At 47.7% G+C, this 13,817-nt stretch overlaps 1 protein-coding gene across 1 annotated transcript; it reads right to left on the bottom strand.

Annotated features, from left to right (window-relative positions):
• Positions 1 to 3,512: 3,512 nt before the first annotated feature.
• Positions 3,513 to 13,464, bottom strand: LOC135812209 (serine/threonine-protein kinase DDB_G0283821-like). The gene is made up of 5 exons (XM_065325544.1): positions 12,344 to 13,464; positions 9,235 to 9,792; positions 7,432 to 7,518; positions 6,505 to 6,618; positions 3,513 to 4,767 (listed from the first exon to the last, which is right to left on the bottom strand). Exons 1-5 carry the CDS (start codon positions 13,298 to 13,300, stop codon positions 3,871 to 3,873), a joined length of 2,613 nt encoding a protein of 870 aa, XP_065181616.1. The 5' UTR covers positions 13,301 to 13,464; the 3' UTR covers positions 3,513 to 3,870.
• Positions 13,465 to 13,817: the final 353 nt, after the last annotated feature.

The raw sequence follows: 13,817 nt of genomic DNA, 5'->3' as shown, positions 1-13,817 counted from the left end.
TTACCTATGACCGAATGTACTGGACCCGTGGCCAGAACCAGGTCCGGAGTCTTGCGAGCTGATGGAACACCAGAAGCTGAATTTACATCGAATGCACTGGAGCTTATCAGTAGGCTCCTTACGGACACAACTCAAGTTAGTACGCTCCTTACGGACACAACGCGAGACAGTCGAACAACACAAGAGTGCACCCAGCAGCATTCAGCTCCAGTCGTGGCCAAACGACGCAATGAGGAGGTGGATCCAGTACCGCCGCCAGTACCATTGCCCCCACCGGGGCCGCCACCTAAATCAACAAATAGGCCAGGAATCGAGAGACCAAGAAGAACAACTGCGAAGTACTCATATACCAGATACCAGATAGCGGACATCAAGAAACTATGAGGACAACTGCAACATCAAGTGCAAGTACTTCAGTACTTACCTTACTAGTGAAATGAGGAGTCAACCAGCGGCGTCGAATGGACATGGACAGGATGCAGTAGTGACCGAGGTCGAGCAGGAGGATGGAGCGGAGGAAGAGTCGGAGATTGGCACGGATGAGGGATCGGAGGATGACATGGATGATGGTGATGATGAGTTGCATGGAGATGATGATCGTCAGAATTCTGCTGTGTTTTTGCATTTGTAATCTCACCCTAAGTGTTTGGAAGTGTATGATGATTTTGTGTTTCTGTGTTGTGTCGTGCACGTTACCCCCGTCAGTTGAAGGTTCTTGAAGCAGTGTGTATTCGTTTGCGTAAGTCTGTGCTCTGTAAACAAAAGAAGCTTGTTGTTGCGCTGAAATTGTTTTGTTTAAAAGTTCTTCCCCTGTTTGTCCACAGTTTGTTTCTCTCACTTCACAGTTGTCACATTCTGGTTTTCTCGCCTTCTTTTTGTGCCACCTACACCTACTTACCATGTGTTGTTGCTTTCTTGTAAGTTTTATCACATTTTGGAATGCATATTAAATGATGGTGAAAAAAGGAGGACAAAATGTTACGAGTTCTGACTAACTGTCCACCAACGTAACCAGATCTTATACAGTTAGTCATAACTCGTAACATTTTGTCCTCCTTTTTTCACCATAATTTAATTGGCTCACCATCCGAGTTAAACTTTGCATATTAAATGATTACGTTTTAATCATTGTTTTTGCTGGGCTAGCGTTCAATTCAGTCAGGATATTTCACTGATGATGGTGACATGAAAATCGTTATGGAAAACAATTGACTTCGTTGATGCATGATGGTTACGGCAGAGGTAGTTCTTTTTATTGCTATATTAAAATAGTCGTCTTCGCGTTAACACCTACAAGCCCCTGAATGTCAAACTGTGTGGCACTAACCTACGCCAAGTCACTGAACAACGACACCTCGGCATCATCATACATGTACAGAACCATAATGCGATGGGATCGAGTACGTTCAATCCAAGGCCTCCAAAGTAACTCACAAGGCCGAGCGTCATGAGGTCCATCTGCGTATGCCACGTAAGTCGTCGTCCCTCCTGATCAACAGAGGCAACACCGGCAGCAGAAACTGCGGGATTTGAGTTCGGTTCAGACAGTCTGGTCGTGAAAACAAGGACCTCAGAAAAAAGAATGTCGAAAGGAAAGGAAAAACTCTCATGTGATCGCGGAACGAAAAGTCGACAGACCAAACTTCGTTGTATTGATGTTTCTGGAAGCTCGTTGTACCGGTAAGTATAGTTACTCGTTCCCAGGCTTCAAAATTTTTAAAAGGAAAATTCAGAAAAATTTCGCTATGCTAAACCTCTATAAATATAATACAGTTGAACATCGATTATCCGACCACCTCTGGGCAGACAACTGTCAGGCGGTGTTCAGATAAGGCAAATGTTCCGGATAAGAAAAAACTGTCACTCACACACTTTCAGTGGTTGCTACTAGCCGCACGACCTTTTTACTTTTCAAAATTTTCGTATTTTTTGAATGGCTCACTACATGCACAGTGCGTACTCTACGGCACGTGCGCCCAAAAAAACTGTTACGGATAATCGAATGGTCGGATAGTCGATGTGCGGATAATCGATGTTCAACTGTACTCATAAAAAGGACACACTTCAGGCGCTTTACGAACATCTTGAAAGTTTTTGGTTTCACAAGTATACGTTCAAGCCTTCTCATCAGGTGCAATACAGGCAAGGGAAAAGGAACAGGAAAAACAGCGCAAAGAATAATAATTATAGCTAAAGTAAACAGCGAAAATGCGTGACCTATGCACATAGCAATAATGACACGAAGGTGCAAGTGCGAGAAAACTCAATAAGCGTGACATGTAGTGCGACAACAAGAGACAACCACTGGACATAACTAACGAGGTTTTGACGACCTACCTAACAGCCCAAGTGTGAATTTAATTTGCTTCTGCTTGCAAAACCAAAACCTTTCAAGATGTTCGTAAAGAGCATGAAGTGTCCTTTTTTTTTTTTTTTTTTAGTATTATCGCATTTTTGTTTCAGAGGAAACTGTTTACTCTATAAATATATTCACGAAATAGAGGTTGCGACTTCGGCGATGATTTTGTTTAGGAATGGCCCGGTTTGCTCCCACACTGGAGCTCGCGCTATTCCGCCGACGACTTGACACTTGACTGACTCACGACTGCCATCCAGAGAACACGAGAAGTCCATCGAACTTTCGACTCCGCAAACCTGCAAGAAAGCACCACTCCCTGCTCAATACACAGTGTTTCGGGGAATTCACCCCTCATCAGTTGAGCTTGAGTAGGCACAAACTTCCTCAACCTACTCAAGCTCAACTGATGAGGGGTGAATTCCCCGAACCACTGTGTATTGAGCAGGGAGTGGTGCTTTCTTGCAGGTTTGCGGAGTCGACAGTTCGATGGACTTCTCGTGTTCTCTGGATGGCAGTCGTGAGTCAGTCAAGTGTCAAGTCGTCGGCGGAATAGCGCGAGCTCCAGTGTGGGAGCAAACCCATTCCTAAATATAATCACCATTATTTAATTGCATCTCTCTTATTGGCCAATGGCCATCGTGAGAAATAATAGCAATAATAATAACACAAACCTGATGATGGATTATGAACAGTCAGACGTGCACAAGGTAGCACCAGATTGACAAGGAGTGCTGAGACATTCCACGGCGAGGAAGTGAGCTGGAGCACTGCTAGAGATAGCGCTAACCAACAGCCTTCCAACCTGTCACCGTGGACTGTCTCAGTACTCCATATCAGTCTGGTGCTACCTTGTGCACGTCTGACTGTTCAAAACCTGGTTTAGTTGGTGGACTCTAACGCATGACTTGTGCCCCACCATTTTCCTTGTTTCCATTAATATTTTCCTTGGCTCGCCATCTGAATACTGGTGATGGAGACAAGCATTATTGGTTGGTGCTCAATGAACAGCCTTTTGCACATAATTATGTCACTCCAAATATGGATATCATGCATGATGCAACCCCATGTGTCCCCCCCCCCCCCACCTTCCCCAAAGCACTCACATACTTATATTAGGTTAGTTATGCACACACACACACACAAACTAAAGCTGTTCACAGGTCCGATTTCACATTGCAACTGTGGAGGCATCAAGGAAAGAGCGAATATTGCATTGTGCAAGATTTACTGAGAAGAGAGCCTACAGGAAGGAAAATAATTTCAACTCAGAGGTTCCAGAATACACAAACGGAGTATACGGGTGAGAATGATATTCACTTAAAGGTCCAAGTATTATGTACAGGGGATGCTGTGGCGTGCAACTAGTTTTTGGAACAAATTTCGTGACCAGCCATATTGATGTGAAAACAGAGATTATCAACAGTCTGATGGAAAAGAGGAAGTATTATGCATAACAGTTTGCGTACTGCAGTCATCATCAGTGATTGACTGTAGTTAGTAACCTACTACACTCACACACTCATATCCAGTGTGTACAGAGCAGTAGGACTGACAGGTCCATGGGCACCTATACTGAGTACCAGTGTACTGCCAAACAGTGTGAGAGATGGGGTGTAATCAATGTACACTGGCATAGCTGGTAGTGAATGGATCTGACGAGATGTAATATCATATACAACACACTCAGCAGCAGGAGTGTGGGGGCAAATAACCATGCTATGCTCAGACAGCGCGCATGCTGCACTACCCACCAGCTCAACACCATCCGGTGGACTGGTGGAAACCCACCTACCATCATGGTGTTTAAGGAAACAACATGTACCACCACCAACCATGTACATTGAATCAGGGAATGGGACAAGTGATGCTTCGCGGCATGGTAGTGGCAATGAAGGTAATACTAGGCCAGTATCGTGTAAAGCAGAAGAAGAGCTCCACTGCTGACTAGCTAGAGAGTAGATACTAACATGATCATGATGGACGCCACCATATAGAGAAATAGAATCATGACATACATGTAGAGTACACCAGCTATGGTTACAGTGCGACGGGACGTCCGTAACTTTGGCCCATTGACGACCACCACCACCGCGGCCGCCATCACCGTTATCTGGTGTGTCGCAGTACTGCAGAATAGAGCGCACACCCCTGGTGGTGCTCTTGGGGAGTGTGTTACAGTACATGTACAGCATACCACCATGGGATGCCAGTGATGGGGTAGCCAGCTTACTGTATTCACTTGGTAGGTCAATACTGCGCCATGTTTTCAGGTCTGAAGTCTGCACGATCTTGGTGATGACCATTTCCACACCATCATACCACACAGCAACCAGTCTGTCACTGTACGTGGCTACTAGGGCACGTTTGCCATGCTGCCGTACTTCCTGCCGTACTTCTAACTTTTTCCACTGCATTAGAAAAGAAAACCACACACCGGATAACATGCACACAAAACACACACACACACACACACGCACACATTTACACACACAAAACACACACACACACACACACACGCGCACACAAACCCCACATAATAGGAGACATGCACAGAAATGGACACAAATTGGTCCCTATTGTACAGAAAAGGACACCATAGCAGACGATAAACAGACAGACACAGTGAGGTGGTCTAAGACCAGGATTTAGAACGAGAGGTACCAGGTTCAAGTCCCGCTTGGAAGCGGAAAGATTATTTCCAGCCGTGCTGTGACCCAGGGTGAATTGGGAACTCGTGGCCTGGCACGAGGAAAACAATGATCTAGAAAATGGGATTTCGACCTTTGGCCTGTGGTTGGTGGATCTGATCTATCCTCTCCCACCATCTAGGCGCCGCATCCGACGCCTGATCATGGAGTAACGGTGTCTCACGTAAGCGGAAAGGTAGTTCTTGACCCACCCTGTACGCGAACCCGTGCAATTGCAGGCGATTAGGAGAAGCTATGTGATTTCCACTGCTTTCAGGATGGTGTAAAATGTACACTGGTTTGCCTGTTGTTATTTTTCAGTACGGATGAAACCATACTGTAGAGCAATGGTTTGCATAGATTTTGACTTGTTATAATGTTGTACGTCATAACGTTATTCTCCCTTTGACAATTTGACAGATCTAAGGGATCGTTTCGTCCATCCACTATTTCAAACTTCACATTATCTTCGCTGGTGGAGAGATTGGAAAAGTGATTATCATTATATTGTACATTTTAAAAGGTTTTTGTGGATGTCATTTCCATTAGCATGTACGGTATTCATATCTTACACTGTAATAATATGTACCCATCAGCTATGCTACATTATTGAGACGACTGACGTTGACTATCTGTGGCTGCGTGGGCAGGGAGTCAGGGAAACCCCTTCAAAATGAGTTATAAATGCACGCGCCTGAGGTAACTCAGCTGAGCGAATTGAGTTCGCGACTCGCAACTCCGGTCTCAGATCTCGGGTCGCCTTCAGGTTTTTTCGGAGTCATTAGCTGAGAAAATTCAAATGCCGATAGACCTATCGATCGTCCTATCTGGCCAAGGGCCAGCGAGTCACGCTAGGTTGCACTTTGAGAAGTGTGCACTGTACACTGGTACGGCTGCATCCATACTGTTGACCTCTAAGGATTAAAAAAAAAAGTGTCCGATATAAATAATTATAATACCATCGGGTTCTAGGTTTCGCTGGTGAGAAAGGAGCCTCAAGCTGGCCAACCTGCGGGCCCATCCGACGTTACGCCCAGTCCTGTTGAAGGATTAGTTTCGCGATGGCGCTTGCCGTCTACCTGTGCCTGTCGCTCCTCCCGGCTGTCTTCACATCCTTTGGTGGAATGGGTCGTAACTGCGCAGCACTAGTGTTCTCGTTGTATGAGTGCGCTCGTTCTACTTTCGTCCATATTAGGTTTCTTGTCTCCACGCCGACTTTTTTGCTGACCCACTCAAGTTGGCTGGTGTGTGCTGACCCACTCAAGTTGGTTTGTGTGTGCTGACCCACTCAAGTTGGCTGGTGTGTGCTGACCCACTCAAGTTTACTGGTGCGTGCTGACCCACTCAAGTTGACTGGTGTGTGCTGACCCACTCAAGTTGGCTGGTGTGTGCTGACCCACTCAAGTTTAGACAGGGTTACTACTAAGGTGACAACAAAGTAGCCTAATCCAATCGTACCTTTCGGCGTCTCTTGATGTTTGCAATCTGTCTTGGCGTTGGCATAGCAGGTAAGACATGATATCCTCTACCAACGGATGAAGCAGCTGTGCTTGCAGCTGCTGTAGCTTCAGCCTGAAAGTAGCAGACGCACACAATCAAAGGCTTGCAAGTTATCCGTTGTTTGTGTCCAAACACTAACACATTTAAGCAAGATATCGGTGAGTCAGGATGTTCAACAATAACACAACGCTGACAGATGTGGTACTGACATTTAACGAACTGATGCTTAGCTGCACCACGTCTAGAATGAATACAATAATCATTGGATTTATTTTACTAGCATCTGTATGTGTGAGACAGTGCTAGTGACTTTGGCGATAATTATATAGGAAAGTATTAGTTGGTTGCTCCTGACACAGGAGCCCGCACTGTACCGCCGACTTGACTTGACACTTGACGGAAGATCTCCTCAGCACAGTGTATTAAAAAGGCAGTGATGCCTCCTGCAGGTTTGCCGAGTCATATGCTCTGGATGGCAATTGTAGGTCAGTCAAGTGTCAAGTCAAACCGGTGGAAAAACGTGACCTGCGCTGTAGGAGCATCCCGATTTCCTACAATGATCGCCGAATTCGCTTTCACTATCTGCTGTAGTGATGCCTAGCATGGGCTACCGACAAGCTGGTTTGGGGGCAAAGGCATTGCGAACGACAATGTATCGGTCCATGAGCAACACTGAAGCACATTGCTATCCGACATTCATGAGGCGCTTGTTGCTCAGGAAACTATGCACCAAACTATCACAGTGGATGAATGAGGCCATACCTGGGATAAAGAGGAGCCAACTTTGAACAAAAATCGGAAATTTGGCCTTGCCGGATATTTTGGCTGCTACCGACATTGACTCTGTTGGATATCGTACAACGGAAATCATGTCATTCAACTTACTCTAGTTACTGTAGCAGAGGCAGTGGCAGGGGCAGCAGCTGAACTTGACCGGCTGTCTTGTGCAGCAATGGGACTGGAAACAGGTACCTGCAGTTTATCACACCGGCACAGACACACACACACACACAGACACACACACACACACACACACACACGTACATGCACAAACAAAAGGTTCATTGACATGGTGGCACAAGTAAACATTTAACACTGCTGAATCTAGTGCTGATACATATCCATGTTGACATGCTGGAGATATTCACATAGAAGTTTGATACGCGGCAGTGACCGGATATCGGACTGGATTCTGGACGGTACCCGGTTATGTGAAAGTTGAAGTGGTTGTAGTAGAGGGTGGTGCATGTCAGGGAGGACCCTACAAATTGCTACTGTTAAACCGGCAGCAAGGGTGAAGGGTGACACGGGGATGCTAAAACCGAGTTCACATTCGACGGGCGCGACGGAACGCGACGTTAGAAGCGACGAAATGCGACGTTAAAAGCGACGGAACGCGACAGAAACGACGGAACGCGACGTTAGAAGCGACGGAACGAGACGTTTGAAGCGACGGTAACCGATGGGACACTCATGACATCGAGTGACGGCGTCAAATGTAAATGCCCGAAACGGGAACGCAACCGTACTGACGAACGAATCGGGATGGGTAGGGCATTATCCCAGTTGACATGGAATCATATGAGAAAAAGCATCAAGACCGGGGCGAAAGTCACCGGGTGTGAACTCAGTTGTCACACAAGATTCTAACAAACCTTCTTCATTTTCTTGTCTTACGATGTTTCGGCCGAGTATCGCCTGGTCGATATTTGACCCAAAAGTGCTTTCACGTGTTGGAGCGGGCCTCCTACAAGTAGGGATGTCAGCGAACGCACTGCGCAGGCCTCTGCGCATGCATTACGTCATCGATTTTTTGAACGTGATCGCGGCCGACAGAGAAAACATGGCCGCGGTCTGTTTGCACCGCAGGGAGTCGTAAAATTACTGTTCTTCTGTCCCCGCGACCATTCAAATCATACGCGATACGGAGGACCCACGTACTCACCACGTTCTCCCCCGTCGATTTCTCTGAGAGTTTGCACATCATGAAACACCAGTATGAGAGGTGTTCAGGCCAATTTTCAAGAGATTTCCCTGGTTGGATCGTTCCAAAATCGGACTTACATTTCTCACTCGCGGCCATTCCTTGCGCGATGGAAGCGCCCTGCCCTGTTGAGTAACCAGCATTGCGCTTGGTAGAGAGTTGCTGCAATCAGCTCCCTGATGTCTTCCCTGCCATTGTCAGAAGCGATGGACCATGAATTTGTTTGAGAGTATCTGGATGCTACTATTCCTCAGCCTAGTTTTCAGCCATTCCGTGCATCTTCTTCACACGATTTATTTTGCAAAAAAATGAAAGTGTTCATGAGTTTTCTTGTCGGCCGCGCGTAGATGGGCCAGGCTGACCTGCGCAGATGGGCTGCGCAGTGCGTTCGCTGATATCCCTACTACAAGGAATTTTATCATGCCAGTAGAGACCATCGGTGCAGATTGTGAAATAGCACTCTCATACTGTTGGCCCTGTGGCTTGTGTATATAGAAACGATTCCATCTCCGCTCTGACGTCTACCACGGTCTGGCATGGCTGTGTAAACCTTGTGCATATGTGTGTGTATGGACAGGTCTACAAGTGAAATAGCTCACTGGTGTGTGTGTGAACACGTGGTCCGACTCATCCGACACAATCGGCGGATGAATCGGCCTAGTGTGAAACCGGCATTACTGACAAAAATGTTTTGCTCAACTTACCGTAGCTGTTGTAGCAGAGGAAGTGGCAGAAGCAGAACTTGTATCACGAAGCTGGTCGGCCAGCGCTTGTACTCGGCGGTTTGCGGTGGTTTGTTCGTTGTGTACCGTGGATACTTGTTGTTGAATCGCAGTCAGCTGTTGCTGTGTTGTTGTCTGGTTTTGTGCAATGATCTCCAGTCGCTGGGCTACGGTACTCTGTTCGTCTTGCATCTTGGATACTTGCTCACGTGTTGCAGTCAGTTGTTGTTGTGTTGCAGTCTGTTGTTGTTGTGCTGCAGTCTGGTTGTTGGTAATGGCCGCTTCAAGTTGTTGTTGTGTTTCAGTCAGTTGTTGTTGTGCTGCAGTCTGGTTGTTGGTAATGGCCGCTTCAAGTTGTTGTTGTGTTGCAGTCAGTTGTTGTTGTGCTGCAGTCTGGTTGTTGGTAATGGCCGTCAGCTGTTCCTCTAGCGTATCACTCCGCGTGGCCAGCGCAGTAATGGACGTAGCTTGCTGGGTTAGCTGTTCGGAGATAGAGTCCAGTCGACGTACAACAGCCGGTGGTACATTGGAAGGATGAGGCTGCAATGAACAGACAGGGTTCACGCAACACAACAATACCACAAAAAGGATACCAACACACCAACACCAAACACAGCATATCAAGACAATAACACCACACCAGCACACAGAGGAAAATGAACACGGAGAGATATACAGTCATAATGCCCTATCCGCAGTTGCATGCATGTGTTCACCTCATTGGCTTCGCTCGTTCCTCATGTCTTTTGTTCATTTGACTTATGCGAAGGCTACCCAAGCTCGCTTAGTGATGTCAACGCGAACAAGTTTTACTTGTAATAATATTAATAATCACACGCAGGACATACGAATCGTGCCGGGTAAAATCTCCCCGAACAGGACTACGTTCCCGCAATTTTGAAAGTAAGACGAAAGCAGCACTATCTGCACTCTACTAGCATGGACACCCTCTGACACTGTAATGCCCGCACCAAACATAAAGACATGGCAGCAGCAGCACCGGACACTAGCAAGCAACACACACTCAGCTGCCTGCACTGTTAGTTCGATATTCACAGGAGATTACGTGTAGCAATCAGGTCCCGCAAGGACACTAGGTTGCAAACATCAGACTATAATATAGTTATGTAACACACACAGGTGCAGGCAGGTTGCCATGTTATCCACATCATACTATGCGCAGTGTCTGCTCCTGAGCTGGATCTGTAACCCGTATTTGGGGGGGGGGTCTTGGACACGCTTGGAAAAAGAACACCGGGCCGCTTATTTATTTTCTTTTACATAGGATGCTCAACAGTGCAGCTGCACAAAGAGGCCGATGGAACATGAAGAGGCCGATGGCACTTGTGACCCGGTTGGGACTCAATCAGCGAGTCCTAAGATTCCCTGATGTACACTAGCCACACTTGAATGTACCCGGTACTGACCCGGTTGCAAGAGATGTGCCAGGTGCACGTGTACCCGGTTGCAAGAGTCGTGTCAGGTACGCGTGTACCCGGTTGGTTTGAAATCCTACACTTGCAGAGCAGACACTGATGTGTACCACCCAGGTACGGATATGATGCCATCAAGAGTAAATACCCCCCCCCCCCCCCCAGAGTGTGCACCGCCTGATCCAGCTGTGCATAGGGTCTTGGTCGAGCGTAATCAGATCTTTGCGTCATAATACCCTACACATCTGCGGGGAACCCGGGGAGTCGAGGGTACTCTCGGATCAAAAGCAACGGTGCCCTGCCTCGAGACTGGCCTTGCGCTGGTGTGAAGGGTACGCATGACATCAGAAGATCCGACTGCGCTCGACCAAGACCCTATGCAGAGCTGAATCGGGCGTTGCACACTCTGCGCAGTTATGTACTCTTGATATAAAGTTACACACATCAGACTACACCGAGGTCCAGACAGGGCTATAGGTGATACACATCAGACTACACCGAGGTCCAGACAGGGCTATAGGTGATACACACCAGACTACACCGAGGTCCAGACAGGGCTAAAGGTGATACACACCAGACTACACCGAGGTCCAGACAGGGCTATAGTTGATGCACATCAGACTACACCGAGGTCCAGACAGGGCTATAGGTGATATACACCAGACTACACCGAGGTCCAGACAGGGCTATAGGTGATACACACCAGACTACACCGAGGCCCAGACAGGGCTATAGGTGATACACACCAGACTACACCGAGGTCCAGACAGGGCTATAGGTGATACACACCAGAATACACCAAGGTCCAGACATGGCTATAGGTGATACACATCAGACTACACTGAGGTCTAGACATGGGCTATAGGTGATGCACATCAGACTACACCGAAGTCCAGACAGGGCTATAGGTGATACACACCAGACTAAACCAAGGTCTAGACATGGGGTATAGGTGATACACACCAGACTACACGAGGTCCAGACAGGGCTATAGGTGATGCACATCAGGCTATGTGTAACACCCAGCTACAGCTACAGGTGACAGGACACTGGGTTCTAGTATCCACGCATGCAAGGCAGGTACGGCCATTGGCCAACCTTGTACATGTATGTGTGCAGGGCGTGCAAATGGTTGGCAAGACACGGCATGCCCACACCAAGTACACATGACGTGCTGTGCAAAAGAAGGTAGCCACACAACAAGGACATTTCCAGACCACAATGTCTAGAAGAGGAGCAGCAACTACCTCGTGATTGTCCATTTTATACGCTGGTCTTTGTACTTGTAACGGAACAAAAAAAAGCAACCCCACTTTCCTGTGTCTTGAAGTGGTTGTCTGAAGGGATAGGCGGTCAATTTTGATAACGAAATTCGTGACCCTTTGTTTACGATCTTCAGGACTTTCTGCTAATCCTGTACGGTTGCAACACGTATTGTGCAAGTGTACAGGACTCTTGCTGTAACCTGGTCGCTGGCTCCCTAAAACTACACACACCTACAAATGAATGCATCGCCAGTGCATTCGCTTTTCCTCCACATACAATCAAGAATGCTGGACCATCACTTGTTTCATTACATCGCCAATATTTCACGGTAGTAGGCCGGCTCAAGAAGATAATTGAAATGCCCATAAAAATACTTTCAACAAACTACTTACCGACGAGAGACTGGTGAACAGCTGCAACACTCGCTTCATCTCCTCGTGTACTTCCTCGGCGGTCGGTCGCTCGCTCGGTTCATTGGAGTGGCAGCGAACTGCCAGCGGCTTCAGTGGGTGGTCATCTGCCAGTCGCCGAAGATAAGCAGCACGCCGTCTTGTCTCTGGCACCACCTGCGTCCTTTCCCGTCCACTGGCGTCCTGGACGATCACAACGGCTGGAGCGTTGATCAGGTCGATCCCTGGCATTACTCCAGTGATAACAGCCAGTAGCGTAACACCCAACGAGAAGATATCCAGCGGACGATCATAGTCTGGTTGCTCTACCAGTGCCTCCGGTGGCATAAAAGCCAACGTTCCGGGGCAACGGGTCATGTCCATTCGAGCCGCCTGCACCTGGTGCTGCTGTTGACGAGGGGATGCCAAGCGTACGAATTTCGCCACACCAAAATCGCATACCTTTGCGACTCCGTTCTTGATCATCACATTTTTCGGTGCGAGGTCTCGGTGGATAATACCACGAAGGTGCAGGTATCTGATACCAGCCGACGTGTCACAGAGGTAGCCGATTAACTTCAAGCCATCATCCCGATCCTCACCAATACTCAACTCTTCCAACGTCGAAGTCAGCAACTCCAACGCGAGAGCAGCGTTTCGCCCAACTCTCGCAATGCCCAGCAATTGACAAAGGTTGGGGTGGTGGGTGCGACTGAGACGGAATACCTCTTGGCCGAATGAACGGATTTTCCTCTCTCGGTCCTGAACACCAGGCTCAATCAAAATGGGGTGCAGAACCTTCAGGGCGATATCTATTCCCTGCCAGTTCAGCCGATACACGGCGGCATCGGAGCCACGACCAAGTTCATCTTCTTGCCTCACTCGCACTTCTCCCAAGAAAACAATATCCTGATTTGTCAGGCCTAACTCTCTCATCAAAGGCAAAGCTTCCAGTTCCATGGCACTAGAGAAGCATGATCATTGTGCGCACTGAGTCACGAAAGCAATGAAGCACAATGAAGTCGAGACGTTTTGAAGTGGACAATTGGTTTACAAACTCCGTAACTGATACTAGTGTTCTAGGCGAGTTGTTGTCGTTGATCGTAGTCCTCGTGTATCCGCTAAACACAGATCTATCATGTGCAGTACGACTACTAGTACTAGTAGAGTTGATGACCGTATCGTGAAAGCTAATATACGAGGTCCTCGTGTTTTCCATTTCAGCGGGCGTCATCTCTTGACCTTTGTTAGCAACTGCTACGATTGTGTCCATGGTTGAATCTCGTGATAGCCGATAGCCTATGCTATGGTTGTGGCAATGGTGAAATCTCGTGATCGGCTCTACATTCGTGATCGACCAGTGAGTGGGATTTTCGACTCCCTGCTCACTACAGTTTTACTCAGTAGTCACCTGTTGCACCCGTGATCACGTGACTTCTGCCTGGTTGATGCTGACCCGTCACACAATGACCTTCGT

Source organism: Sycon ciliatum, chromosome 3 (assembly GCF_964019385.1).
Source record: "Sycon ciliatum chromosome 3, ocSycCili1.1, whole genome shotgun sequence".
NCBI classification, from domain to species: domain Eukaryota; kingdom Metazoa; phylum Porifera; class Calcarea; order Leucosolenida; family Sycettidae; genus Sycon; species Sycon ciliatum.
The sequence above is the reverse complement of the archived record's forward strand: the minus strand, read 5'-3'. Positions and strand labels throughout refer to the sequence as shown.

Coding starts and splice junctions, on each gene's coding strand:
- LOC135812209 (XM_065325544.1), bottom strand. CDS start 13,300: ATGGAACTGGAAGCTTTGCCTTTGATGAGAGAGTTAGGCCTGACAAAT. Junction 9,793..12,343: donor TGTTCACCAGTCTCTCGTCG/GTAAGTAGTTTG, acceptor TGTTCATTGCAG/CCTCATCCTTCCAATGTACC. Junction 4,768..6,504: donor ACATCAAGAGACGCCGAAAG/GTACGATTGGAT, acceptor TTTCTAATGCAG/TGGAAAAAGTTAGAAGTACG.